Source organism: Triplophysa rosa, linkage group LG3 (assembly GCF_024868665.1).
Source record: "Triplophysa rosa linkage group LG3, Trosa_1v2, whole genome shotgun sequence".
Taxonomy (NCBI): domain Eukaryota; kingdom Metazoa; phylum Chordata; class Actinopteri; order Cypriniformes; family Nemacheilidae; genus Triplophysa; species Triplophysa rosa.
Genome location: NC_079892.1, coordinates 9,939,090 through 9,966,735, shown reverse-complemented (window position 1 = coordinate 9,966,735; position 27,646 = coordinate 9,939,090). Strand labels below are relative to the sequence as shown.

Sequence of the window (27,646 nt, the reverse complement as noted above, 5' to 3'; positions counted from 1 at the left end):
CCCGCGCTCCGTACCCTCTTGCGACCTTGATGCGGTCCTGGATCCCCTCGGAGATGCCGCTCTTTCTCACCTCACGATGAAGACGGCTCTCCGGATGGCGCTCAAGAGGGTAGCGGACCTAAAAGCATTCTCCGTGTCCACAGATTGCCTAGAACTCGGGCCCGTTGATTCTCACGCTATCCTGAGACCCCGGCCCGGCTACGTGCCCAAAGTTCCCACCACTCCCCCTACACCAGGTGGTGAACTTACAGGCGCTCCCCACCGGGGAGGAAGACCCAACCTCATCCGTGTTGTGTCCAGTACGCACATTGCGCCTCTGCTTGGACCGCACGCAGAGCCACAGGAGCTCTGAGCAGCTCTTTGTCTGTTTTGGAGATCAGCAGGGAGGGCTGTCCTACGCCCACTGGGTGAGAGCTCTCTCCACATGGAGTACAGCCTCCTCGTGGGCACTGGCTCGAGGCGCCTCTCTGGCAGACATCTGCAGAGCTGCGGGTTGGGCTACACCCATCACCTTCACGAGGTCCTACAGCCTCCGCGTAAAACCGGTATCGGCTCGAGTCTTGCAGGCATCAGGCAAGACTGGCGGCCGGTAGGGTGTACGCCTATGACAGTACCTTCCCCCCTTTTTTCCTAAGGGGGTCAGCGTTCTAACTAGCCTCCCTTCTTCCCCCACTGGGTGAAGAACAGGCACTCCATCCATCACTAGCAAGCACCTCCTGCGGGCGGGCTGGGCAGAGCAGCCCTGCCCCTTAGGCCGGGTATCTCCAGAGTTATTCGCAACATAGCTCTAACCGGACCTAGTGCTACCAGACGTTGCAACCCCCCAGTAGGGCGGTTCCGTCTGATGTATCCTCATGCTGGTTCCCACCTTGGTAACCCATGGCCTCCCTAGGTGGACCTCCACCTCGCGGTTAACTCCTTCAGTCCGCACTTTCTTCCCATGAGCTCTCCCCTATCGGTGAGACCATGTTGGTATCTCCACTAGACTCCTCCCTGCGTGTAGCGCATCCCCCACTTGAGGAAGTAGCGCTTACCCAGTGGCCTTACGGTACCGGGTGGCTTCTTGCTGTTAGAGAAACAAGGCCACTGCCTGTGAGGCAGAAGGCAGGGGCCTTCCCACCCTTCAAGAAAGCTCTGGGACCCCCTACCTACCCACTGGTAGGTTACAATTTTGCGGTAGCGCTCACGGCTGACACGCCCAGGCCAGTCACCGTCGCTTCGCTAGAGATTGTGACAGGGCACAGTGTTATGGCATTTTCCATAGGAACCCCATCTGTTGGTTCGACACAACGTCGAGAGACCGACAGAAAGGGAACATCTCGGTTACGGATGTAACCTCGGTTCCCTGATGGAAGGAACGAGACGTTGTGTCCTCCTTGCCACAACACGTGCTGTCCACTGCAGCAGTCGTGAGAGGTCTCAGGTTCCTCAGAACTAAGGTGAATGAATGAGGCACGCCGTCTCCCTTTTATACCCGGATATCCGGGGGCGGAGTCCTGCATGCAAATTTCATTCGCCAATTTTCATTGGCCTTTTCTAAGAAGTCGGAAGCGATTGGTTCTCAGGGACGAACCCCATCTGTCGGTTCGACACAACGTCTCGTTCCCTCCATCAGGGAACCTAGGTTACATCCGTAACCAAGACGTTTTCCATGCATGTCGACTTATGATTCTCCAGATCTCCTCATTTGAAAGCGCTTTAGATTAGATGCATTTAATACTAATCTCTCTGGCACTTATCACTTGCCAGTAATTATTACTTCATGTGCCAGTAATGCCACACATACCTAAGGTATCCGACCGCTGGTGTGTAATATGATCGTTTTAAAAGTTGTGAGGTGAAGCTGTAGTGAGATCGGTGTCAGATTCAATAGGCATTAAATTATCACAGTGCAGTTGGGAAAATTCCAGCTCAGAGCTTTAATGAAAGCGGGTACGGATGGCTGGCATCGCGCCATTCGAGGGAAACCGTAAGTGGGACACCTTGTCAAAACAGCTGTTTGCCGACTGGCCACATGAAGTATTTTTGACTTTCGTTTAAATAAAATAAATGATGGGTGGTTTGTGAGATGGAAGTAACTGGGAATTTACAACGTTAACATCACAGATTTTTCTGTGCTGGTTCAACCCGCGCCTGAGGACATGTGAGGTTCCAACATTCACATACTCCAGTGCACTGTGGGTAGAAAACACTTCTCCTTTGGTACTTTTTAAATGAAATATTACTGCTGGATAATCCATCTTAATGGGATAGTACACTCAAAACTTAAAAATTCTGTCCTCATTTGCTCACCCTCAAGTTGTTCCAAATCTGTATAAATTTCTTTGTTCTGATGAACACAGAGAAAGATATTGGGAAGAATGTCAGTAACCAAACAGATCTTGGCCACCATTAACTACCATAGTAGGAAAAGCTGCTCTATAAATTACTTTGTTCTGTTGAACACAAAAGAAGATATTTTGAAGAATGTAGGAAAGCAAATAGTTCTGGGGCACTGTTGACTACCATTGTAATTGTTCCTACTTTGGTAGTCAATGGTGGCCAAGAACTGTTTGGTTACAAACACTTCTTCCAAATACCTTTCTCTGTGCTCATCAGAACAAAGAAATTAAGACAGATTTGGAACAACTCGTGGGTGAGTAAATAATGACAGAATTTTTATTTTTTGTGTAAATTGTCCCTTTAAATGAATAGTACATTGGAAAAGGTAACTTCTGTCATTTACTCACCCTCAAGTTGTTTCAAAGCTGTATAATCGTGTTGTTCTGCTGAACAGAATAAAGATACTTTGTAGAATGTTTGTAACCAAACTGGGTTCTGGGTCACTATTGACTATAGTGGGAAAACAAACTACTATGGTAGTCAACAGTGCCCCAGAACTTCCCACATTCTTCAAAATATCTTCTTTTGTGTTCAGCAGAACAAAGAAAATCATACAGGTTTGGAACAAGTTGAGGGTGAGTAAATGAAGACAGACTTTCCATTATTGGGCAAACTATCCCTTTAAGCTGTTAGCTGGTTCCTAGCCGATCCAAGTTGGTCTTTGACAGGTTTAATGTTGCTTCTTGATTACCTTATGCTGGTTTAAATAACTTCCTGCTGTTTTGTTACCAACCGATGGTAGCCTACTATCTAATGAACCATTTTGCACAGAAAACCAAGATGTGTGTGAATAACCCTCCACCCCTTCCCCCATTATTGATATTGATAAATAACGCTAATATTTTCTCTTTTCCTGCTTGCTACAGGTGACATTTCTTCCGAAATGTTAGTAAATATCAGTGATTTTATCAACCTGATAAATCCTCTCCCATGTACGATGTGGCGTCCCATAACCGTCACAACCACGTCAGTCAAAATAATCGGCGCCGATGTGGGCCAGGGGTTCGCCGAGCAAGAAATTATTTGTTTGACCGAGTGGAACAGTCGCCAGACTGAACAGAGCGGCCTACCTTACGCCGTTGAGTCACACAGCCTTACGGTCATATTCTGTTCTCTTCAAGCAAGTCAAGTGTTACAAAGTGTCTCTGACACCTGCGCTGAACGAGCTGCGTTGCCCCGAATGCGTTTCGCGGTTGTTATCGTAAATGCATCTTTAGATCTGTAAAAATAATGCTAATCGGTGACATTAAGCCCTAAAAGCATCGAGACGTCACCACGTTCAGCATACGACGGCATTAGTGGCACGGCAAAGTGCATAGCTCGACAATGGCTTGGTAAAGTGCATCCCGCTATAAAGTGTGCATTATGTATGATATCATACGGAAAGCAAAGCCGGCTGGAGATTGCCTGAAGTATACGGTTCCTTTTAAGCTTCTACCGCTGTCCGGTGGTGGACTGAAAGCATTGTTGTCTTAATCCGCAGTTTGATGGTCTCAGCTGGACACTAGGTAGCCGTGGCAGCTGCAGTGTAGCGTGGGAGCATATGGCTCCGAATGTTGCGGCCGGGGTCCAGCAATTACCACACCGGGGGGCTCCGCTACACCAGCGCCAGCCGTAGCCTGGGATAATGAGCCATAGCCACAACAAACAGCGGTTCTGCCGTAGGACATCCAGACATTCACTCAAGACTCCCAGCTGGGCCCGCGGAACGTGTCTGATTAGGTACTGTACAATAGTGCCAGGAAATCTGTAAGATGCGCATGGTGACGACCGTGGAGGAGATAAACTTTGTTAGCGACTTTATTTTTGGCCTAGATAAAAAAAAGTATTTCGCACAGTCAGGTTTTAGATTCAAGAGGGCGCCTGCACACCATCTGGGGTGTAAAGGAACCATCGCCGAACATTCCGGCAGCATATTATCAGTCAGCGCTTTTCCTGAAAAGACACTCTCCTTGAATGTTTAAGGGGTGTTCTTTGGGAGTTGTGTCGAGCAAATGGATTTTTCTTGACGGGCCCTTGGGTTTTGTGGTTTCTGTATACATTCATGTGTTGACAGTTTGTTTTAGATGGAGCTTTTAAGTGGGATGCAAAAAACGTACTGCCTTTTACTCTCTCGCTGCACTAGAGGAATAGTTTGTCATTATTAACTCTTCTCCATGCTGTTAAAAACACATAACTATTTATCTCTCGAATAAAAACAACGGATTTGGATTATTTTACAGAATTTTAAGAGATAGGTGTTTTATGGGGAGCACTGCTGATAATGTATACACTATACTTACACTTTTCATTTTGCTTAGAAATTTCGGTTATAGCCATACAATAGGCTTAAGAAAGACGCAGAAATGTAAGTAATTATTTACTAATATTCAGATCACCAAGGTCATTGAGTCTGTGAGCTAAAATGTAAAGGGAATAGTTTACCCAAAAATGAAAATTCTATCATGAATTACTCACTCTCTACCTGTATAAATTTCTTTATTTGGTTGAAATCAGAGTAGGAAAAATTACTTTATCTTTTTTGTTGTTCTGTTGAACACAAAAGAAGATATTTGGAAGAATGTAGGAAAGCAAACCGTTCTGCTGCACTTTTGACTAACATTGTAATTTTTCCTACTATGGTAGTCAGTGGGGTCCAAGAACTGTTTGGTTAAAACAAAAGCATTCTTTCTCTATGTTCTACCAAATAAAGAAATTTATACAGGTAGAGTGAGAATTTTTGGGTGAACTATTCCTTTGAAATAAGAACGAATCAGTCTGATTCATAAATATACATTTTTAGGCAAATAACTATAACTTCACTACTACTTAGTCAATAAAGATGAGTTTGTCTTTAGTTTAAATAGTTGAAAATAACTATAAATATCACTAGAATCACTAGAAATATTCATAAATATTAATTATAATAATTGTAAAAATGTATAATCATATATTGAATATATCCAAATACTGTATATTCAATATATTAAAATATATCCATTTATAATCATATATTGAATATATCCAAGGTCCGTTTACGGAAGACTCTCACTAAATCCTTGGTGTTTCGAGTCAGATCTGTGGGCGTGGCTTGTTGGTTTTGACTAAATCCTTGGTGTTTCAAGTCTTACGAAACCTTTACACTAACCCTAACCTTACTCTAACCATATAAACTACCTATGATTGTTAAAATTGCCAAAAAACACAGTTGCATGATGACGTCAGACTCGAAACACCAAGGATTTAGTGAGAGCCGTTTACGGAAGTTGTGCCACACGGCGGCCATGTTTGCAAGTCAACAATCCTATCTCTTTGAATGGTGTAAGGCAGATATTTCTAAAATCGCTGGCAAAATTCACAATTAAATAGCATATTTCCAAACAAAGATTAAACCTGATATGGACTGTACCATAAATTTGGTTTGCTAAGATTAAATTGGGCTAAAATCACTACTTTTTCCGAGGTCGTTTCAGCTACTGCACATGTGCACAGACTGGCAAGCGCCTCACGAGAGCTCTGCCCCAGAGAATCGTCGTTATATAGATTAAGATTATAAAATATATAATTCTAAAACATATGGAGAGTTTATTTGCAGAAACATGTTCAAAAATCATGTTTTTCATGGTATCATGTTTTTATTGTGTTTGAGTTATTATTACTTAATCAAAACATCCAACTGCACTTTGATTGACATTACTTGGAATGCACAGTAAAAACATGATTTTTGAACATTTTTAAAAACGGATTAATCTGTTTTTGCAAGTAATCTCTTTATATATTTTTATATTTAATAATAATAATAATTACTATTACAAAATATTTGACAGACGGAAGCATTATTCTTAACACATGTGCTTCACAAACATCGTAGTCACAGACTACAAACAGATAACACGTCTTTTTACGGAATGATTGTTATGTCACATCTCAGCTTATCCCTCCAGGCAAAAGCATTTCACTCACACTTTGAAAGAGCTGATTGACTGTGGCAGTTTTCATCTTGTTCCTTTACCCGTCGATTTCATTACGGCAGACCGTCTGGAGCAACATTCACATCCTTTGACAAGCGACGTTCTGATTGGGCCACGATAAAATCTTCATTCCCTCCCTGGATTTTATAGCTTGATTGTACATGTGCATATATATGTGTGTGCACGTGGCATTTGCAAGGGTGTCGGATGCCGAAAGCCTGAGGCTGATTCATCTATGGCCAACTGCTCATGAAGGAAGATTGACAGGCTTCCTCCTGCCCATGACAGATGGGCCTGTTTTTAGCCATAGGAAATGTGGAGGCAGTGAATGCATATGGTGGTGTTGCGCAAGGTAATATATGTATTTTTTTGTTATTTCACAGTTGAATCGTTTTTATGTCAACAAGGGTCTTACATGGGCTCATGCAAGCAGATTTGATTTATATAGAAAATCTTTTGCATACTGTTTCACTGCAGTTCATGTATTAACTTTTTTTAATACATGAACTGCACAGTTTTTTCAGCTAAGACACTTTAGTTGCTATGATGTGGAACATCATGTGGCACTAGTATGTGTTTTGGTAGTATGTTTATTTAATCAACAAATGTTAATATTGTGGTAGCCAGGGATATCATCTGGCCAGGGCTGTCATGATGTCAGGTTTTCACTACACGATTATCGTAGCCAAAAGAATGAGCAATAATGATATCATCACAATATATATTTGAATATTTTTAAATAAATAAATAAACAATGTTATCAGACAAATTCATCTTTTAGTTTATTTTGTGTTTTCTCTTTTTTGTCAATAAATCAAACTCTTTTTTGTCAATAAATCAAACACAAAAAATGAGTGTAGGGAGTCAAGCGGGAGTTTGTAACCATTGCAACTTTTTTTTAACAGCAGCTGAATAATTTATATTATCATATGAATCATATGAGTATTAACACAATATCATGGTTATTGTCAATGCCAGTATATTGTGACACCCCCGGTACAGAAATGGATACTTGGAGACATGAATATTAACTTTTGCATTGTTTTTCAGGTAGGTAGACATCGTAAAAGTAGCATGTACCAATTGGTGTGATATTAGGTAATTAGACGAATAAAAAGTTTTTCTCTGTGATCAGCGCTGAGTGTAGAATAAAAACAGCAACTGCTGGTGATTTAAAGTGGTGCGCTTACCTTCGCAAACAATTTAAAAATACACTAGCTTCAGGAAAAAACACTTTGATGGACACGAAAGACGTCAAAATGACATTTCCTGCAAAACTGCACCAAACAGCTTAACTTCTAAATCCTTATTATAAGCTTTCTCTTTCAGGAACAGTTCTTCTTTCATTTTTGTGCACTTGCTCAATTACAGATTTGTGTTTATTTTTAAGCCAAAAAGTTACAGATTGTAACAATTCTGAAATAAGCAACTATATGGAAAGATAAACCTTTGCATTTGTCTTGTATGCTAACAACCTGCAATTCAGCTTAACCATATGTTATATTATGCATTATAAAGGGAATGTTGCAAGTGTTTCTACCCACACGTGCCTAAGGCTGAGCTCTGACTTGCAGTTTTTTCAAGTTTTTTTACAGAATTTTTTTTCTGCACTCAGAACACATTCAAACCTTCATACTTTATTCCTGCACATTTTTCAAGCATTAAACAATGCTCATTTCAAACAGTCATAAAACGTGATGGTAATTTGCAGGTTTGTGATGGATGGGGCCATTTCCTACCCTGCACTGCTTACGTAACCCACCCCGTTCGGAATGGAGGCGGCAGAGTTCTGGCTCTCCTTAATTGCCACCTAGTTCCTGTTTGTGCACAGCAGCTTCTGTTTTTTCAAACCTCAACCAGAGGCTACATTTGTAAATGCCAGCCAAATACCACAGGTAGCTGTCTGTCGGAGCTAGACGAACGTTCTGGCACATTCAGTACGCTTGGCTGATGATAATGTGGCTGGTTCACAAGCATTTCAGACTCGTTCTACAGACTTATCATCAGCTGTTGTTTCTGCAGAGTTTCCAAGGGCCCGTGATCAAAGAAAACCAGGATGTGATTGGAGATCTACACAGTATTGCTAATCGCATGGACAGCTTACCTTTCTCGCACGCTGGGGATGTGACTTCATCCCATTGGCACTAAGAGAGAAATTCGTGAGACTCTTGGACGTCCAAACTCGAGTCGGGGCTTTTTGAAGCTTTGCCACCTTTGTTTCAATCCAAGTCCTCCTGCGGTCCTTTATGCATGCAAGGTTTGCTAGTGTTGGGCAGTGTGATGGAATGTTAATGGTGTGCGATGCTCAGAATGTATCAACCAGTTGAGATTCTGCTGAGATTGTTTATTGTGGTGGATATTTGTTTTGTGTACACATAAAGGCAAAGAGGTAACACTGAGACATGCAATATAAGGATGCACAAAAGTTTGATGTACAAAAGGGTGTAGTGGAAGATGCTTCAGAGATTCAATGTTGGGGATTGGACCATGTGTTTGTTCGACCAATGGCAGAAGGGGGATTGTTTGGGAAAACCTTTAAAAAAAAATCTTAAACCAGCAGCAAGTTCAGGAGAAGGACATTTTTATGTCCAGGCAGCAGTTGAAGACATGTTGAAGAAATGAGCAGGGACATGATTTCTTCATGTGCTGTCTGATCAATTTCAGACGATTATAGTTTGAGGCACCATTGAGCAGCAAGAAAAAATATTAGCGCAGGACAATAAGTTGACAATAAATAGTCCTCTATTAGGTACTTTAAGTCTGCATGAAGCACTAGATCACATTGAATGGAACTCAATCGTGACAAACACCATTTTTTGCTGTGAAAGTGTTGGGTACACCTAATCCATCAATTTATTGCTATCGCATTAGAAACTGCCATAGACAAGAGAAATGCGGTGGAAAAACTCAAGTATTCATGAATTTAAGTACGCCTTTTTTGTCTTCTATTGCTTTGATTGTAGGAATTATACAGCACCCGCTGTAGAGATTAGAGCATTTCAGCCGAACACAACGCCTCAAACGCGCTGTGAATAGAGCTAATGTAATGCACTGTAAATCTGTAGGTTGGAGTTGGAATAGGTGATCATTACTAAAGATGCAATTAACACCTGAACCAAAGCAGTGAGTCACTGCTGGTTTACTCTGCAGTCACAATGGAGGACTTTGCCCCTTTATTACAGAAAAAAGGTTATTTAGATTATTTTGCATGTAATTTTTTGTGAAATGTTTTATAAAGAGCATTTTTTGCAACACTACACTGTTACTCATTGGAAAAAATTGCTTGATCCATACAGGAATCTGCACTTCCAAGTGTAGGTTTTCTATGTGGACATATAGTATGTGTATATTTCTAATTCGGCTACTTGTTGGAAACAAATTTGTGTGCTGTGTGTACACGTATATGACTTTATCATTGTAAAGGCTTTAAAGAGACTATTTTATTATATTTATGTGTTTACATAGGTTTTATATATTACATTTCTTCATTGTGACAGTGAAAAAACTGCTATTGTATTTATAAAAAGATGAAGAGTTTCATTTCCATTTTACGAGATGGCTAATTTTGGCTAATCTGAATGAATTCGTACTATATCGTTCGTACATTTTAGTAGGATTTGCTATCGCGCCAGTGACATTAGGTTTAGGGGCGGGTTTAAGGATGGGCCTTCAGTATTGATTTTTTCTACTAATTGTACGTTTCTGTACGTTTCGATTCACACCGTACGAATTCATACAAATTAGCCACCTTGTAAAATACTTATAAATTCATTTGAGTTCAGATTGGAAGTTGGTTGGATTTATACGCAGATAAAAGATGTTTGGATTTATTAATCCAACAAGCATGAACCAAAGAACAACAGCACAAAAGCAGCATGTAAATAACAACAACAACAATAACTGCCAAGCATACACTGGAAACACTGGGGTAACATTACACATATCAGGGTAACAACAACTAACACATTAGGATGAGTAACAGTGAAAGAACTACAAGAATCATGGACATGACTACAACAGGAAGTGACAACATTATATAAACTTCAAAATAAAAGACATTAAAACTAACAGGACATAGAATGTGTACACTCCCAGAAAACTGTACCTTTTAATGTATGATAGCTGTCAGCTGGGTTGTACTCCTAACGGTTCCTTTTTTCTTACCTCTACAGGTTCAAAACATAAAATGTGTTACCCTTTTGGGTACATAGTTGTGCCGTAAAGACATTTTGTGTACCTTCAAAGATACAGTTATATGTTTTGTTCACCTAGGAACAAAATTGTACCTTTACAGTACCTGACAGTATACCCGGACACTCTTCCTCGTCTATTGATCACATAGACAGTTAGTGTCATGAAGTAATGAATTTAACAGTGAATTTATTTCTTGGCAAGTTTGACGGAGAGAAAAACTAGTGCTTATGCCCATTAAGCATATTATTCAACTCAATGTCCACAGCCAAGTGTTAACTATTAATAAACTATTCACAATACATGACTCGAGTGCCAGTAATAATTTAGACTCACTTGAGTGTATTCAAATGACTTAAAACGGGGTTATTTGAATAATAATGATACTCACAGCCCATAGCAAAACTGGCTGCGCAAAGTCTCGTGATTATTCCCTTTAAACAATTTCAACCCAGAACCCTGAAGATGTTGCCATCCCGCATATCTGCATCTTTTCATTAATTGCGGATATCCTATTTCAGTCAACCCAAAAAAAGTTTGACTATTGCAGCTCCGCTCATATTTCACAGCTCGCGCCTGGGGGGGTGACTTATGCTAATTCCATCTCTACATCGACAGTGTTGCCTTTGAGAGGATAAATCCTGTTTGCTTCACCACGCTGTCAGAATCTGAGTAAGATGCGCATCCTCCAGGCCTTTGGCTTATTATAATCCACTTAAAGGAAATTTACTCATTTGGAGAATCAGAATTAGTATGAGCTCTGCTATCTTCGGTAATTAAAGGATTGTATAGGGATTCTTTGGATGGGTTATCTGGGGTGGTTTGAGTGCCCAAATCACGGTTAAGGTGAACAAACATCTCGTCCTGTGGCGGCACTTGGTAGTGACCGTAATGTAAACAACTTAATTGAAAGCGTGAGAACTTAAACTTAAACACAACACACGATTTAGCTTGCGTAATGTGATTCTGTTCAGAGTGAAACAGAGTATTGAGCTGTAAATAATGTAAGGACTTGATTTTATCCAACAGGATTTTATTGGTGCATGAAAAGTAGGAGGTAGTGATCTCATGTTTTGGGGATGAGGCTTAGATTTAGTTTGCAAAATAGAACTGAATTATAAGAATAGCAACAACAGAATTATGGTAACAGTCAGGTTATATTGTTTAATAGTTTAATTGTTTAATAGCTTAATTCATTAGCTATTATGAACTAACAATTATTTGAACACTATTTATTAGAGATGCATTGATACTAAATTTCTCTACCGATACCAGTAGCCGATTATTCAAAGTGATATTTGCCGATAGCGATATTGAAGATTAAATTATATAAATTAATAACATTCAGAAAGTTAAGAAATATTAATGACTATTAATATTGAACATCAAACTGGTGATGTTTCTTAACATTTTCTATATACACAGCACAAATTCATTGCTTTTCTTGTCCTCTATTGATTGACAGGATATATCTGCCCTGATCATCGGCTGTTTTTAAACTGTGAAAAATTGTTTTTATCGACCGATACCGATTATTACATCTCTAGTACTTATCGGTCTCTGTTAGAGTTGTTAATGTTAATACACATATTTTATGATGTTAGTTTATTGTGCATTACAGCTGCAATCTGTAACTTTTGCTTCTATCGCCATCTTTGTGATTTTATGTTTTTAAAAAATTAACAGGTTACGTTACCTACTTAGATGTAAGTGGGTAGAAGTAAATTGATGTCAAACTGAAATTTCCTGCAAAACTGTATCCAACAGCTCATAACAGCTTATAACATCATTATAACAGTGTGATATTTGTTCATTAACCAAAAAAGTAACAGATTGTAGCTTTACCTGAAGTTAACCAATACAACTTTTGTTTTTAAGATTCATGGTTTTTAGGATTATCAAGTGTCAATACAGTATCAATACAGTAATATTAGGATTTTCAGAAAACGTCAGCTATTGGTATTTTTATTTATACTCCTAATAGTACTTTTAAGTACTACAGTCGTAATGGTACTTACTGTAAGTTAGTTTTCCTTGTTTCTTGTGTCTTTTGGTCTGTGATGCTATTCATGGATTTTTGATATTCTTGTAAGATCTAGAATCTGTGCAGGTTTTTTATAGTGTATGGTCATTGTAAACAGATTCATTCTGGGTAGAACAGACATTTTAACTGGCAGTGTATCCGATAAGGGAGAGGGGAAAGTTCAACTTGTGATTAAATGATATTTTGTTATAAAAGTGGTATAAAGTTAAGATTAAATAAGATGGATAAATAGAAGATATGTTTATTCCTTGATTCTTTTAATATTTTACAGCATAATTTATCAAAATTGAAATTAGTTTTTAATGTAAACAAAACTAAGTATATCTCGTAGTTGCTCTACGTCATGTGCGCCTTCTCTTTCTACCTCTGATGGTTTGCATATCAAAAGAGTACCAGCCTATAAATATCTAGGATTATGGCTTGATGAGAAGCTGACTTTTGACGCTCATATAGATGTAGGTTTTCTCTTTCAACAAAAAAATGTCTCTCTGGAGTTAGAAAGCAAATTATACAGAGTATGTTATTACCCATTCTGGATTATGGTGATATTATCTTTAAGCATGCATCCTTATTTAAAAAGTTGGATGGTATTTATCTATTAATTCTATTAGTATTACCTCCTTGTTGTTTTTTATTATTTAATCGGCTATGCATTTAATTTTGTTCTGTGTATGGGATGTATTATTGTTGTGATTTTGTTGTGAAATTTTGTATGGTCATCTTAGCCAGGACTCTCTGGAAGAAGAGATTTCTTTTGATCTCATTGGGACTTTGCTGGGAAAATAAGGGATAAATGAAAAATAAAAAAATTCCAACTAATGTGATGGGCCCATCCAAACATATCCAGCTGACAATTCAAATGATTAAAAATTAAATACTTATTATTATTAAATACTTACTAAATGCTTGTACTTGTATTCTCTATAAAATAATGACATGTCAGTTTAATCACAGAATATTTTTAAAAATTATGCATGCAATGAGCTTTGATTATGTATCTGCCCAATCAGAATATGTAATTGCCCCCCCAGTCAAAGCAGCCTAGTACCGGGCCTGGGTAGCAATGTTAACATGGTTTGGGATTCAGTGTTATGGTGTCTTTCAATTATTAATTTAATATCAAAGTCAAAGTCTGCTTTATTGTCAATTCTGCCACATGTACAGTACATACATATAGAGGATTGAAATTGCGTTACTCTCAGACCCATGATGCATACAAATAACACTACACAGAATAAAAAAATATATTAAAAAAACAGATAAATACAGATTAGTATATATATGTAAAATACAACTATTACAAGCAGGGATATTTAAAAAAAAGAAAGAGATAGGTAATGGTAGATAGAGTGCAAACCTGTCACGGTCCTGCCTTCTTGGTTCTGTATTTCTAGTCGTGTGGCAGGATCGGGACGGAGCCCTTAGGTTTCATGTGAGAAAGCCATGAGTTGTTTACGTTTTGACATCTCATGTGCTTTCTCGTGTCTTGTCATTGGCCCCGCCCCTCTCGTTTCATGTATTGCTTCCCTGCCGTGTCTAATGTTTCTCACCTGCCCTGTGTCGTTATCCCTCGTTTGTCTTGCCCTATATAATACCCTCATGTTTCATTGTCCTGTGCTCGGTCATTGTATTCAGTCCGTCTTGTTACTCGTACAGTGTATTTCAGTATTGCCTGTTCCTGTTCCTGTTTCGTTGTGTCAGTAAGTGTTTAGTTTAGTTTAGTTTGTCTAGTGTTTATTCAGTCTATTGTTTAGTTAGTCTTCGTTCTGTACTTTTTGTACTCTGTTTTGCTTGTTCATGAGTTTTACCCCATCGCGGGTCTTTGTTTTTGTTTTTTGGTTGTCATTAAAAGTCTGTTTGTTATCCCCGTACTCCCGCTGCCTGCGCTTGGGTTCTTTCTTGCCACATCCGTGACAGAATGACCGAGCCCGTACAGAACCCAGCGGGCAGCAAGATGGATGGCACGGCATCGTCCTCACGGTCCGCCCTAGCCCGCTTGCTGCTAGGGTCCCGCCAGGGGGACTACGGGAACCGGGAGTTCGCCGGGGCATTCTCGGCGGTGGCAGAGGCGCATGAGTTCAACGAGGCAGAGTTGAAGACGATCTTCAACTGCTGCCTCACTCAGCGCCTCACCCGTCTGAGAAGAGGCTGCTGTTTTGCTTGTTCATGAGTTTTACCCCATCGCGGGTCTTTGTTTTGTGTTTTTGGTTGTCATTAAAAGTCTGTTTGTTATCCCCGTACTCCCGCTGCCTGCGCTTGGGTTCTTTCTTGCCACATCCGTGACACAAACCAGTGAAATATACAACAGTGCAGATGTAAGGTAGTGCAAAGAGCTTATTAGTCTGTTTAAGGTGACAAAGAAGAATGACTGGAACAAATCTGTTTAAAAAGTTCCCTTTGTGTTTGAAGTTTATAAAGTTTGAAGTAATTTAATTGCGTGCAAAAGTTTTTGTGTTTGCCAAGTTAACTGAATATTTTCATTTTATGGAGTTAACAGAGCAGTCAGATAATTCAGGAAAAACCTTGATGGATTAGAAGAGAATATTGTCAGCACAGAGTAAGATTTTGTGTTCTATGTTGTTTGGTTAGTAATAATGTTATTTTCTTAGACATCAACTAGTGCTTCAATATAGAGGGTAAAAATACAGTGGATAGTGGACATTCGTATTTTTAATAACATGTGCCGTGGGGGATTGTACAATACTTTGCATTGATCCATTTAATAAGTGACTCCACAAAACTGTTATTTTCCAATATTGCAATAAGACACTGCCAGTCCACATCATCAAATGCTTTTTTCTATGTCAAGTGATACAGTTACGGTTTTGTTGTTGTTCTGCAGATATTCATAATGATTGTTGTTTTTGATATACCTGTTTGGTCTAGAGGACTGAGATATGAGGTAACTGATTCTGAAGGCTTTGCTGAATATTTATAGGTCTGTAAATCAAAGAGAACTTGAGAATCTGCGGTAAAAAAAGGAGTGAGAACGATTTTCCCGCCGTTTGTTATAACAAGAGTTGTCAATCGATTAAAACGTCAATGGAATTGAATCTGTTCCAGTCATCTCCAGAACCAAATGAAATAATGTCAATTGTATGCTTTAAAACATCTTAACACTATTAAAATACCATTAAACCTTTAATCGCGTGTGATAATGTTTTAACTTTCACAGCCCTTTTTGGAACTTTCATGGCCTTTCGGCATCTCTCTGGTTCATCTCATCCTCGCATTTCAGTTCCATTTACCTCAGATGTGTTCTGCCTAGGAAAACAGCGTTTATCAGCTCGACAAGCTAAGAGATCTCTTCAAGCAGAACGCAGTTGGATATATTTGTCCCATCTCAAGGCACTCAACGGTCCGCTACTTTTCCGGTTTCACCAAAGTTTCAAAAATGCAAGCGCTACTTCAACCTCGCCTCAAGTTACTCATCATCTGAACCTGGCCGGTTCTTTGAAAGATGCAGGTATGAGTATACAGTAGCAGCATGCAAGCTCGCATTTATTTGCTTGGGGTGCGAGACGCAGGCGGTACGAGATGCATGATTCTACGCTTATGCTAAGCTAGAAGTCTCTTGAGAGCGGGCTGTCTGACAGGCTGAGGTGTGAGGCTGAAAATGGCACACAAATGGCAGCTCTCGCACGCTGCGTGTCTGAGAGCCGCAGAAGCAAGTCGCCTGAACCGGAGTGTGAATTGCATCGCAAACTCCTGAGACATCTTCAAAAAGAGTGTCTTGTGGATTCGGCTATGGCGAGAGTGTAATTTTAGAATAAAAGGCCGGGGCATGATTACGCATGTGAGACAATCTACCTCATTCATGCGATATCGACAGCGTCTCTCAGTGGAGGCTTATCTAAATCCATGCTTTAGTCTGCTTTAGAATGAGGCCTCAGATAAGGTGTCACGATATCAACTAATAGGCTTCGTGTAAAGAAACTGAACCATGATAATTGAGTCATGTCTCTTTGTTCGTGCACGTAAGCGGTAGAACACAACTCCGGGTCTGGCCTGTATGAAAGTGAGCAATGTTTTCCCAGTCAAGTGGTTTCTCTTTTTGGTTTATTTACAAGCACATAAGAGACAGAAAGTGAAGTCTCTTGGATGGGAGTTTTAAGTTTTCATTTTCACTTTTGTAGTTTTTTCAATATTGCACCGCCTGATTATCAAATGATTATTATAATTACTTATATTTGGAAAACTTTATCCTTGACGGAAGCTAGTTGGTATTGGTTTGACTGACATGGTTTGACAAAACAGTGATTCAGATGTTTTGTAGTAAAAGTGTAACCATGTTTTTGGTGTATTGATTATTGATAATATGCTAAATAGGGTCCATGTACCGAAGCAAATACTAATCACCTGAATGGTGACTTTCCAAAATATTCACAAGCAAGGGCTTATGGGTATTCCTCATGGCATTTTCTACTAGTATTATGAACTAAAAATGATGTTTTATGGATTTTATTTTAGTTAAACTAGATGTTTTTAAACAATGCTTGGTCTTAAACAACATTACAAGTGACGTTTAGTCACGATTACCTAATTTTGTGCAACAAATTTAGGGTTTACAGTGCACATAGCAGCTATTTACGGTTTCATCAGACCCATGTGCCTGGCCCGAAGTTAACTTCCGGTCTGTGTTTGGTTATAATATAACAATTTATTTTAGATTTAATTAATATTAATAAATATTCAGATTTTATTAAAACAGTTATTGTTTTTTGCGGAGGTCTACTGGATGTTAAGTTTGGCCACATAGCGTTTGTTTATGTTGTTGCCACTGAAACCGTCTATAATAACCATGTTTTTTTTTATTTGTAGTAATTCCATGGTTTATTTTTATTAAAGTTAAATATTAAATAATAAATCATTTCGAATTTTAAACATTAACTCTACAATTTAATTTATGCAGCGTTTATGATATGTTGATGAAGAATAGCTTGACAGCTTTCCAGAAACGACTGCTAATTTAGCTAGTTCATGAGCTTAAGCGACTAAACTTCATTTCCCATAATTCTTTGTGGCAGCTCACAAATTATGAAATACAAAAAGCATCCATTACGCAACTACTGCATGTTATTTGCTCTCGATTCTGTTGCACTTCCAAACAGCATCATGTCTTTGTTGGGAAGTGCAAGGGAGAATTATGCCTATCTATTTTATTCCAGACGAAATTACCAAACTAAAAGTAATCGACACTAAACTAATAAGTACTAACTTCCCAATACTTGAATGCCAGGGGAGCACACGCAACAACCCCAAGACCACTTATCTAACCCGCAACTGAGGGTTTTGAATGACATCTTGTGACCCATTAGTCTAACATAGAAGACTGCAGATCTCTTGTAACCGGGCAATTTTGTCTTTCTCACTTAGGTTGACATGCATCTGTCTGTCAAACAAATAACTCTGACATTTTCACACCATGCCCGAGATCCCCCAGATCAAACATCTATAGCTGCACATGACGCCAACCTGAGACAACAACGTGATCGCTGAATAAATATCACCCCGGTAGACTAAACCTGCATGCGTCTGCACGGTATTAAGAACTTAAACCTGATGCATATTTACAGAAAGCTTAACAGGCAGATCTGATGTAATTAATTATATCCGGTTAGGGATGAACTACCTCCCGCAGACCTAACAGGAAGTTTTGTCATAGATTGCCACAAGTGCCACTGTATTGTCCTAGCTTTTGCAACATTAATCGAAACTTCCTTTGAGCATCGGCAAATTGTAATTGTGGAGTGTGCGCATTTGTATGTGTCAGAAAAAGGGCAAGCAGTGAAAGCGAACGAGAGAATGATTAAGCGCAGACATCTTTCACTCTGCAGCAATTTGCGTCCACTTCTCTTTCGAGCGAGTGTTTTAAATGAAGGTCATGCGAGGGGTTAATTAGTATTGTCTAAATGTAATCTATCAGCGTCCAGTGAGTCTCCGGATTTGACAGCTCCATTATGGAGGCAAATACACATAACTGTGTGCTTTGTTTCGCTGAGATAAAGACGATAACAACCGGTAAACAAAAAGCTTTAGTATTCAGAGTTTTTAAAATTCCATGATGTTAATTTCATGGATCTCAGGGCCAGGGCCGGCCTAAGCCTTCAGGGGGCCCTAAGCAGAATTTTATTTGGGGGCCCCTCTGTGCCACCAATATGACTAATTATTGTCAATCCTTGATTATTCGCACACTATAAATCTAAAACACCCATTATCAATTTTGTTTGTTGTAGCTGTGTTCCTTGCGTCATACCAATGTTTTTACCCTTCTACGGATTTTAATTGTAACGGTAGCAAACCCACAGGAGTGGTCAGGTGTTAATTTGCACATTCAAAGTCTTGCAGTACCAATTGGCATACTTAAAGTAGTGTACTGAAAATTAACTAAATGGACAATGGATTTACTGTAAACATGTTAACCAGTTTAATTACTTTTGATTAGAAAAATTAGCAACGTGCAACAAGTGCAATACAATCAACTACAAATAAAATTACTTAAGATAATCAGTATCTTTTTATATAAAAATAAATTTAAATGGACAAAATGGACAATATTAAACTAAATAATAAAATAATAACAAAATGAACAGATCAGATTGATCTGTAACAAGGTGGTTCAAGAATAAAATATAAAGCAATCAACTACAAATAAAATCAAATGCAAACAGGATCTTCTTATATGAAAAATAGATACAATTGTAATGAAAAAAATGAAAATAGGTTTCTAAAATAAACACTTTATTTTAGACAAACTAACTCAACTTTACATACCACCTCAATATTCCGCTTTCCTCCATAGAATTTGTGTTTCCTGGCTTTTCTGGAGGCAAAGTCGTTTATGATATCACTATAAGATATCTGACGGGCAATTTTGTTATTAATACTAATTAGTGCAAGTCCACTGAGTCTTTCTAGAGCCATGGAAGATCTCAAATAGTTTTTAATCAGTTTGAGTTCGGAAAATCTCCATTGTTGAATGAACAGAATGTTATATTAACATAAAAAATGGTATTTCAACAACAACAACAAACAGCAGTTATTTTAAAGTCAAACTATATAACACAGCACCGCTGTGGGCAACCTAAAACATTGAGGCATAATGATACTGGAATATAATAGCAAAGACCCCAAAGGTAGGCTAATGTAAGTAATGTTAAACTTATCAGTACCAAAGTTATAAAACAGAAGCTTATTTTTTATTATCACTACCAAGTTTATGAAACAGAAGCGTATTTTTTTACAGAAATATAATCCAGGAAAGTTATTTTTAAAACCAGCTAAGTAATATGTTGTGTATTATAATATATTAAGATTGCACAGATATTTGTGGATGTTTAATTAAACATACTTTCTTGCTTGCTTAATTAACTAGCCAGCTAACTTTAACTTGCAATATAGTTTACTAGGCTAACTAGGCTAAGCCTATTTAGTTTATATTCACTTTCTCAACTTACCTTTATCTTGCTGTTTTTTCTCTTCCTTGGTTTTCTCCCTTTTTCTTTTCTCTGCACCAGAAGGATATGTCCTTTTTTGTTACATTATTGAGTTGAAATTCTTCAATCAACTTCAATTACGTCAATCAGTCATACTCTAGCTGTGCATGCATCCTGCTGCAGCAGCCCGTTAACATAATATTGCGTTCTTTTTTCATCATTGAATAAAGCATTTTGTATCATTACCTATATCCATTGAAATATTATGTCAAAAAAAAAAAACGATGTCAAGAAACGGCCCAAGAGTACATGAAATGACATCGTTTATTTTTATTTTTTTAAGAGTCTTGGGGGCCCCCATAGCCCCAATGGCCTTGGGCCGGCTCTGCTCAGGGCGGTTGGGGTTACTTTGAAACAGAAGTTTAGCTGTGGTAAGGTTTTTTTTTTTTGGTGGCCATCTTGCTAACGTGCAATGAATGGGTATGGGACAGCTCTAATCTATTTGAATGAGAAAAGACAAACATCACCAAAACTTTCTAGGTACATTTTTAGGTTTTTTGTTTTAATTGTTTCTTGTTTTGCTTAAAGGGGTCAAATGGCTCAAACACGTGTTTTTCTGTGTCTTTGGTGTGTTATAAGTTGCCCATGCATGTATTAGACACGTAAAATTGCAAAAATTAAAGTGCCGGAACAAAAGATGGATTCTATCGAAAAGCGAATGCTCACCCAGACCTGCCTGAAACGCCTCGTGTAACCACACCCCCACAAATCTACATCAGTTCGTGGTTTGAGTTGACAATGTACACGCAAGTAAGGTGGGCGTACCTGTCAGTACAATTGCTTTGGAACCTGATGTTCCAAATATGGTAAGAGGCGTTACATTTCCGTCACACGCTTGCAGTATTCGACCAATCACTACACACTGGTTAACTGGCCAATCATAGCACACCTCGCTTTTCAGAGCCATGAGCTTTTTAAAAAATCTGCGTGTTTCAGAGAGGCGGGGCAAAGAGGAGATACAAACATGCACGGTATGTGGAAAATACAGCATTTTGAACCTTAAATCGTGTATACACATTGCATTACATCTAAAACAAACAATAATGTTCGTTTTAGCCGTGTCATATGACCCCTTTAAATATGACTTAAACTAATATTTTTCAGGGTGGTCTAGCCAATGCAAATGTAGTAAACAAACTTACGTATCAAAACCGTGAAATTAAGTGTGGGACTTTCCTACTTCATATTCAGCATTCATTAGTTATATTTTGGGGCTTTCGTACCTTTTTTTTACATGACATTAGAGATTTTGACAGGAAATAGAGGGATCGGACCTCAAGCTGGGATTCAAATCAACTTTGAGTTGGTTTATCGCCAATGCCAAATCTCTGGTACTGTTGTATAGCCTGTTGTAAGGCCAGTCGTGTAACATCTGTATGTAGAAGTCATGTGCAGTCATGAAATCTCAAAACTGCAAGACTTTCTCTCACCGTCATTCTTCACCTTTCAGACAGGACTCATGAGACGTCTGATGACCGCAGATGCTTTCAGAATAACGCAGCCATGAAATAGCAAAATTACAGACAGTCAAATTGTGCCGTTTGAAATGCCACAATCATGTGTCGCAATTGCTTTAAACTCTCTTTGTGTTCTTTAACTTTTGACGCTTTTCCAAAAACGAAGTAGAAAATAAGCCTGATATTTTAGAATAGGACTCCCGTGGGTCGTATTTTAATCATCAAATATATCAGACTGATTTTGATGGTCCAGTTACTAAAATGCACATTTATTTTAGTTATTCACATTAGTGTTATCAGCTCATCAGCACAGTGACACAGGGACTTAATGTTGATGATAAAAATTGAACCTTTAAATAGATTAGACAGATATGAACTGCATGATTTAGTTCTCTCTGTTTTAATTAATAAACCAATGTGTCTTGTTTGTTCAGAACCTGTAGTGGTCATAAAATGTAAGGCACCATTGCACCTACGTACAGCCAAATAAAAATAATCAAGAGAACATATGATTTTCATTTTATCAGCAGTGTGGCCATTGTGTCTGTTGAATTTCAGCAAGGTCATACCTCAGAAGTGACAAAGTCATCCAACAGCAATGTGAAAGACTGACAGTGTGACAAGACACATGAAAACTGTAATAAAAATCCAGGATATCACATAATAAATAAAATTGTAAATACATGTAGAAATATTACTATCGTATTGCTTAAAAGTGAATATGAATTGGTTTTCTTTGCGGTGTTTGAGGTCTGAAATAATACAGAGCATCTTTTCTGTTCTTTTGACCTGTTTACAGTTTTCTGTAAATAAATGGAAATAGAAACATTATTTTTATTTGAAATTTAAGGGAAATATTGTTAGGTGTTCAGAATGAAACAAAAATGATCATTTATCTAAACACATACCTATAAATAGTAAATTCTGAAAAACTAAAAATAATTTAAAAATTGTCTATTTTTTTCGGAGCTGTATATGAACGTCTAGTTCTACATACGGTATTTGATCTAAGTTAACATTCTCTTTTATAAACATCATCCAACCAAGATCCTTCTTTGTTGACCAATGCACAGATATCAGAGAATTTCACTGGCTCTGTTTGTGTTTTACTTCAAAAACTTTCAGAACAATGAAAATGATTATTTTTTTAGCACTGTATGGTTTTAAAGAAAGATATATTTAATTTGAACTTTTTTTGATTATGTACATTTCAGTTCTCTCATATCTGTAAAGTATACAGGATTAAGCCGATCTTTTTAATGTTCATACCTTGTTTTATCCATTTGAAAGCAGCAGCCATGAAATTGTGTTTGATTTATTGCTGCAAACTCATGTTCACTTCAAGTGACCTTAATACATTTGAATTAAATATCTATTATTATCGTAATGTTAATTAACACACTAGTACTTTTTATTTCAGTTTTTCATCCGAATGTTAGACTTTCAATATAAGTGATTTGATCTCATAATTACACTGAAACGTTTTTGCCCCCTATTTATTTATTTGGAGTATCAGGCCCAATTTTGTTAAAAAGACCCTTTTTGCCTTTGTATTGCCTAATCACACATCATGCTTTCATGTATTGAAAGTTATCCACATTTATGGGTTTCTAAGTCAGTGTCATTTACATGAAATTGCAAACTAGTATTCATTTTTTTAATAGTGTTGCATGAAGAAATTGTTTACTGCAGTGCTGATGAAGGTTATTTGCTTCTCCCCATCAGCGATATTATATTATTTTATGAAAAACATCAGATTTGATTTCCCTTGTGGCCGGTTTACAGACATGTTTAGTCTCTTCTGCATCTCTTTTGTGGGTCTGTAATATTGTATTAAACTCAAAAAACAAGCGTGAAATTGAGTTCCACAGGCATCGTTTCAAGGAAATCTTAAACTCAAACACTGAAGGCTAAGTGTGAAAAGAGGCATTTGAAACCACCCAAACTCTTGATACATAGAGATGAATGAAATGTTACCGACCTGGCCTTGAGAGTAGAGTTTAAACAGTTGACCAAAGTCTCGTTTTTAAAGTGAGGCCATGAGCCATTGAAGACACTATCAGATGACCAGACAAAACATGCAAGTGTCAAACAGGCATGATATTCACGTGGAAATGACACTCGTGGCTTTAGGTCTGCGTATGTGAAACCATGTCTTTACATGTCATATGGTTACAATCCATGCAAAAATGACCTCTAAAATTTACTTTAAATTATTTTAATAATTTGTAATTGATGTGGTTGACCCATAAAGGTAATCCTTTGGATGCCTTAATTTCGACTTGAAAGGAATGTTGTGAAGTTCTTTTAAAAGATCTGTGAAGTAGTCAGTTACCACAGAAAATAGTTTTGACTTATAAAAGTGAACAAATGCATTATTTTTTAAATCTTTTATTTTATTTTCCCTAGGTGAATGAACTTCTGTTTTATCATTACTGGTGATGTATTCTCTGTGAATAATGTAAACCGTGCTTTGTATTTTTGTATCTGCTTTCCATCTGATTTTGGTATCCTTATACATTCCATACAAAAGTAACAGGGCTCAAGGAATAGTCAAATTATGAGACTGGATAAAAGTTTTCCAAAACATTCAATATTTTTTTCCTGTACTCATTTTTTTAAATGTAGTAACGTGGCAGGCACGCACAAATAGGGAGCGACACGGGCGCGACTGCCGTGCGGTGTGCACATTTTTCTAGGCGTGTCGGTGCTGCATCGAGATGGAAATAGTCATGCATTTAAGTTTTAATGTGCTACATCTTTAATATAACACTTCCCAAAAATCACACAGAACCCCCTTACCCACTCACACATAACTCTCACACATCTGTTTCACAGACACGTACTATGTCAACACATCCCTGACATTTGTATTTACAAGCCTCCGATCGGTTGTTGCGGGCCCAAAAGTGTCAGTACCTGATTTGCCAGCCAGCAAGTGGCATTTGTATTTGGGCCTGGTTCTCTGCTGCCGTGCTGTTTTGATGAATGTAGATGAGCTCAGCCTCTGGGACTCCACCTGACAGCCTGGCCTTTTGGCTCAGGAGAAATCAATTCAGACCATCAATCGCCACCACAAGCCATTACCCAACCTGCCTTCTGGCAGGCTTCACCTCCCTTCTTTGTACCACAACTCCTGATTTGTCTTTGTTACTTGGTCTTGTTTCACGTTTAGCGTCTCCACACGGGTTGGCTGTGTTTTGCATCGATAGCTTTGGGCAAAACTTATTTTGCGGGTTGCATATGTTATAAGTCCACCCAGAGGTCTTGCTTGCTTGCTTTAATTGGTCCTGCACCATCCGTGTAGCGTCAGGCGGTGTTTCATGATTAACTTTGCTTTTGGAGGAAGGCTGAAACTTTTAGCCAGACAAAAATAAACTCTACTTTTTGGGATAGTGAATATATTCCTAAACCTAAAAAGATGATTTGTAATTTTTCGTGTGAACTATTCCTTTCTTATATTTTGGCTTCAGATTGTCAAGAAGCTACCTTACAGTACAGTTTGTTCTTTCTCCTCCCGTAACAGATCCCTCAGATCAGCTATGCATCCACAGCGCCCGAGCTGAGCGATAATACCCGGTACGACTTCTTCTCTCGGGTTGTGCCGCCCGATTCCTACCAAGCTCAAGCTATGCTGGACATCGTGACCGCCATGGGCTGGAACTACGTCTCCACGTTGGCATCTGAGGGGAATTATGGAGAAAGCGGCGTGGAGGCTTTTGTCCAGATCTCCAGAGAAATCGGTGAGCACAATTTAAACCATACAATACAGTTCCTATACCAAAACTGAGAATTCAGTGCTCATGGCAGCAGATAAACTTTTTTGCCCACAGGTGTGATTTTAATGGTAGCATTTTAATTTTCCTGTGCATGTTTTCACATATATGTTATAATTTAGCTTTATGTGACCATTTTTGACCTTTTCTCTGACTTTTAATATTATACACTGTTTTTGCTACAGTTTTTTAAGACGTCTACTTATAATAACATCTGGTATAATTGGCTATTCTTTTGGCGACCTGTATAGTTCACACGGTTGTTTATGAGGGAGAACCATATTGGAGAATACTGAAAAGGTCTTTATGTACTGTATAGTGTGGTCCAAAAGACTGATACTGCATTGAAAAGGATGTGAATTTTAACATTAAGGATGCTGCATGAACTGAAGAGAACATGCAACATGAAATGCTAAAGATGCTTTACAAGTCTTTTTTTTGTATGTTTTACCTTTTTAACTCATCGCAAGTTGAGCAATTTCAACTTTAAGTTACAACAACTCACCATTGGTCAAAATTTTAAATAGTGAGTTGACTTGTACAGCAAATTTGATTGTACTTAAAAAAAAAAGTGATAGTTCACCCAAAAATGAAAATTCCGTCAACATTTCAAACCTGTGTGAAGATATTTTGAAGAATGTTGGTAACCGAACAGCAGCGGCACCCATTCACTTCTATTGTACGGACACAAAACCAGTGCAAGTCAAAGGGTGCCGTCGCTATTCGGTTACCAGGGCTCTAGACTGCGACCAATATGCTCGCAAATGTGATTGTTTTTTTATAATGTGCGAGGAAAAATTTCACAGGGTCGCATTGGTGCGAGTGCGTAAAACGAAATTTTGCCCCGCCAAAGACTTATTTGAACATTTAATGTGATTTACGAGTAGTGAATGACGCGCTTGTGATAATTGCAGGAAAGAGCGAGCAGAGAGCTCGTGCACTCCCTCGTCTCCAAACTAAAGTGTGTGTTTGACTTCATTCGGTGTTGCGCAGACCGAACAGCATAAAAGCATCGCGGGAAAGAGCGCTCCATATGCTTTTAAAACGCTCTCACGGAACATTGATGTCATATTTTCCGATCGTTCTCCGCAGCGATTAATGAAGTCAAACACGTTGGTTTCTGAACTGTCTCTCTCCCTCACACTTTAATCAAAAGCAAGCTTGGAAGTCAGAATCAATGTTTCACGTGACGCATTCGGAGAATATATTTTACCTGAATTGAGTGTTAATGTGCTCAAAAACATGTTGCCTTTTCTTCCCTGACAAGTGTTCCGCACATGCAGCTGACATAAAGGGAAAATCCTAATCCTAAGTGTTTTCTGTGTTAACTTCTATCTTTTGCGATGTCCTAACAGCTGTGAAAAACAAACAGCGCGTCAATGTCCGCTAATGTCCGATTCGCGACGTGATGACTCATTTTGTTGAAACAACTCGTATATCAAACACATCAAACACTGAACTCACGAGACTCACTATCTGAACCCATCAAGTCCGTCACTCAAAACACCTAAGAACACAAGCGTGCTTAGACCATTTAACAACAGTGGTTAGTAAGATTTAGTATTTAAAGTTTATTTATGACAATGTGTAGTAATAAAGTACATATATAATATATAATTTAGTTCAGAGTTACATTTGAGTTTTGAGCTACAGTAGCTAATTTCATTTAATTTTATGTGGTAAAAATAAAGAAGGCAGTGGCAAAATTACAGCTTTTTGTAAAGAGGGCAATAAATGAGGATTGTGAAGAGTGACAGGTTATATTTGTGTCAATAATTAACTTGAATATAAAACTGTATAAAATAACAAATACAAAGTTTCTTTGCATTCATTTTGGATTTATTGGGCTCGCTAGTGTTAAAGCGCAAATATGAAGCGTTCTATATCCAACTATTTTAAAAGACAGAGTGACAAATTAACAGAACGTTTAATCAACTGAGGTCATATGCAAGGACATTATGATGGGTGCGACCAAATTGTAAGTTGGTGCGACCAACTGAGAAAGTGGGAAAAATGAGTCTAGAGCCCTGGTTACCAACATTTTTCAAAATATCTTCTTTTGTGTTCTATGGAAGAAAGAAAGTCACACGGGTTTGAAATGACAAATGGGTGAGCAAATGAATTTTCATTTGTGGGTGAACTATCACTTTAAGGCATCATTTGTTTACAGTGTAGGTCACTAGAGATTGCCCTTGTTAACTCCTGTAAACAAAAGCTCAGATGTTTTTGCTTCGATTGAAGCACATAAGATTCTTTTTGTCGGATCATGCTGTGATAACAGTTTTTGCACAAACATGCGAAGCAGCACGTGTGCATGATGTCATTAAAGCAAAAGGACTATTACAAATTC

General features: G+C 38.3%; 1 protein-coding gene across 2 annotated transcripts in view; it reads left to right on the top strand.

Moving 5' to 3' along the window:
- grm8b (glutamate receptor, metabotropic 8b) overlaps window positions 1–27,646 on the top strand; it is a 139,677-nt gene that overhangs the window by 30,128 nt on the left and 81,903 nt on the right. For both annotated transcript variants that reach the window (XM_057329407.1, XM_057329406.1), the window contains exon 3: window positions 25,047–25,263. In XM_057329407.1, coding sequence (XP_057185390.1) covers window positions 25,047–25,263 — 217 coding nt within the window. The remainder of the gene's footprint in view (window positions 1–25,046; window positions 25,264–27,646) is intronic.